At 39.5% G+C, this 2,623-nt stretch overlaps 1 protein-coding gene across 1 annotated transcript; it reads right to left on the reverse strand.

Moving 5' to 3' along the window:
- Positions 1 to 596: 596 nt before the first annotated feature.
- On the reverse strand, positions 597 to 1,588 carry LOC148565311 (uncharacterized). The gene is made up of 4 exons (XM_088487545.1): positions 1,347 to 1,588; positions 1,140 to 1,272; positions 856 to 893; positions 597 to 621 (listed from the first exon to the last, which is right to left on the reverse strand). Exons 1-4 carry the CDS (start codon positions 1,586 to 1,588, stop codon positions 597 to 599), a joined length of 438 nt encoding a protein of 145 aa, XP_088343671.1.
- Positions 1,589 to 2,623: the final 1,035 nt, after the last annotated feature.

The raw sequence follows: 2,623 nt of genomic DNA on the forward strand, positions 1-2,623 counted from the left end.
TAAGCAACAGTTTGCCCAACAGTTCCAGGTGCAGCACCACATGCCAGGCGAGTTGTCACACTCAACTCAGAATCTTGCACTAGACCAAATGGATTGGATTTAACTAACCAATCTTTCAAAGACTCATAAACAGCAAAGTTTAGACCTATAATGGAACCTGGAAAATAGGAAAAACAATTAAAAATAAGAAAGCATTAATTCTAATAACAGCACTACAGCCACTACAGCAGGAGAGGAGGGGGTGGAGAACTTTAGGGAGTTAATTATATCAGTTGCATGAATTGCCCAAGCACAATATTAAGATTTGTCATATTTGCCATTATGATCATGACTGTAATCATCAACTTTGTAAAGAAGTAATCATCAACAAAAAGCATACTATAAATATTAAGAGCAGTAGAGCACAAAGAACACGAAGAAAACCAATGTTATATCTTCTCTCTATGTGATTTGCAAACCAAGCAATTGGTAAACAGAAAAATGAAGGTAAAGATGTACCTGTACAGTTATCCTGCCTCGAACCATATCCATTGGATAAGTTGCGGACATGGCAATTATTCCAGCACATGCTCCAGCTCCAAGATGTAAAACAGGAGTCAACTGAGATCCTCTGCCAAAATCCTAAGAAAAATAGTTAGACAAACAGGGTTTTATAACTGAACCCACCCCCAGCCCCTTTCCTTTCTTTGATTGAGAAAAGTGCTACTTATTAATTTTTATCGTTAAGTTTTTATAGGTACATCTGTAAAAATATCAGTTAATGAGAAAGCAGTAACTGGAGACCAAAACCTACAATCCCTCTTGCCCAACACCAAAAAACCAGATGGGGAAAGAAAACAATAAATACGAACATACCATTTCCAGTTTTTTGCTGATACAGCTGCAGTATAGATCTGAGAGAAAACAATAGTCAGTGAAACAGGACAGGGACACTTAAAAATATGTCAGATGCAATGAACAAAAAACTGAAACTTGTTAAATGAAACTGCTCCCTATATTCTGTAGTTCAAATCAGCACCGGGAGCGGCATCAGTAATTCCAGCAACAGTGACCATGGTTACAGCAAAATAGAGAATTTAAACTCAATGGAATCGAAAACAGAAATGAATTCGATGGAATTGGAAACAAAGACAGCTTACGATAAAAGAACGAAACAGCAGCAATAGGAGAGGCAGCCCCCTTCTCTCCAGTCCGTGATTCCGGCGACCAGAGGCACGGCGGTTGTTCCCCAGTGACAATCGACGGCGGCGGCTGAAGCTTCTTCGACGATGACTAAAACCAACACGCAGGGACAATAAGGTTTTTGGAATCTTAAACGAAGGTAAACCAAACTCAAAAACCCTTACCGATGGTGAATCTCAGTGGCGGCAGCGGAGCTTCTCAGCGGCAGAGGCGCGGCGGTGGCTGAGCACGGGTCTCCCCTTTCTCTCCTCGGCTCCCGAGCTCTCTCTCTCTCTCTCTCTCTCTCTCTCTCTCTTTCACTCTTCATGAACGGCAACGGCGTGGGCTGGAGGTGACAGCGCGAACGGCGGCAACGGGACTGGAAGCTTCTGCGACGCAACGGCGGCGAGCCCAGTGACGGTGTCATCCCTTCCTTTTCTCCCCGTTGCTCCCCTTCTCCTCCTCTTGTGCGTGACGACGACACGGCTGCGATGGCAAGGACAACACTGAGCGCGGCGCGGTAGCGAGCGGGACACGATCCTGAGCAGCGCGGCGACGGCTCCTCTCCGGCGCTCTCTTCCTCCCTGATTTTCCCCTTCCCCGTTTCCCTTTTTCTTGCCTTCGTTTCTTTCTTTCTTTCTGTCTTTCTCTTTTTTTTCTGAAGGATGGAACTGAGTTTGGGTTAGGGAGTGGGGGTGGTTAGGTTAGATGAGTGGCGGTGGTTAGGTTAGATTAGGAGGGGGTTATAGTTTAATTTGATTAAAATTAGGGTTTTATTTGGGAATTTAGAGTTAAGATAAAATTTATATAAGTAATATAATAATTCTATAAAATTAAGAGTAATAAGATAATTGAAAATTTGTTTTAATCAAACACTAATATTTATTAAAAATAATATTTAATTATCAATTTACATATTATTCTCAAATAAATAATTCTAATTCGATAACTATAGATAATATAATTAATTTTCTTTATTCATGAAAATTAAAGTATTAATTTCTAAAATCACAATTATTTAAATCAAATCATATAAATTCTTATTATTTTACGATTTCTAAACTTTATAATTTAAATATGTAAATTACCCAATAGTTGTAAAATTTGATAAAATTTCTAATTTAATTATCAAAAATTGATTTAATTAGCTTTAATAAAATAATTTCTGAAATTAAAATCTTTAATACATAAATAAATTGAAATTAGTTCACAAAAAAATTTTATGAAAGAGCTCTACGGCCACGCTTTTGAAGCGTGGCAGAAAAGAACCTTTTGGCCACGCTTTTAAAGCGTGCCAAAAGAGTACTAGGATATGGCCACGCTTTGTAAGCGTGGCCGTAATGAAACCCTATCGCCACGCTTTCAAAACGTCCTTGTTTCTCTCTATGGCCACGCTTTTGAAGCGTGGCAAAAAAAAAGAGTGGCCGTTTCTATAATCAATTGCCACCCTTACAAAAGCGTG

This window comes from Arachis ipaensis, chromosome B5, assembly GCF_059453495.1.
Source record: "Arachis ipaensis isolate K30076 ecotype BB chromosome B5, ASM5945349v1, whole genome shotgun sequence".
Taxonomy (NCBI): Eukaryota; Viridiplantae; Streptophyta; class Magnoliopsida; order Fabales; family Fabaceae; genus Arachis; species Arachis ipaensis.

Bases quoted from the DNA above. Each gene is read 5' to 3' on its own strand.
- LOC148565311 (XM_088487545.1), bottom strand. From the start codon at position 1,588: ATGACACCGTCACTGGGCTCGCCGCCGTTGCGTCGCAGAAGCTTCCAG. The intron at 894-1,139 runs GTAAGCTGTCTT...GTTTTCTCTCAG, and splicing joins TGCTGTTTCGTTCTTTTATC to ATCTATACTGCAGCTGTATC. The intron at 622-855 runs GTATGTTCGTAT...TATTTTTCTTAG, and splicing joins TCAGCAAAAAACTGGAAATG to GATTTTGGCAGAGGATCTCA.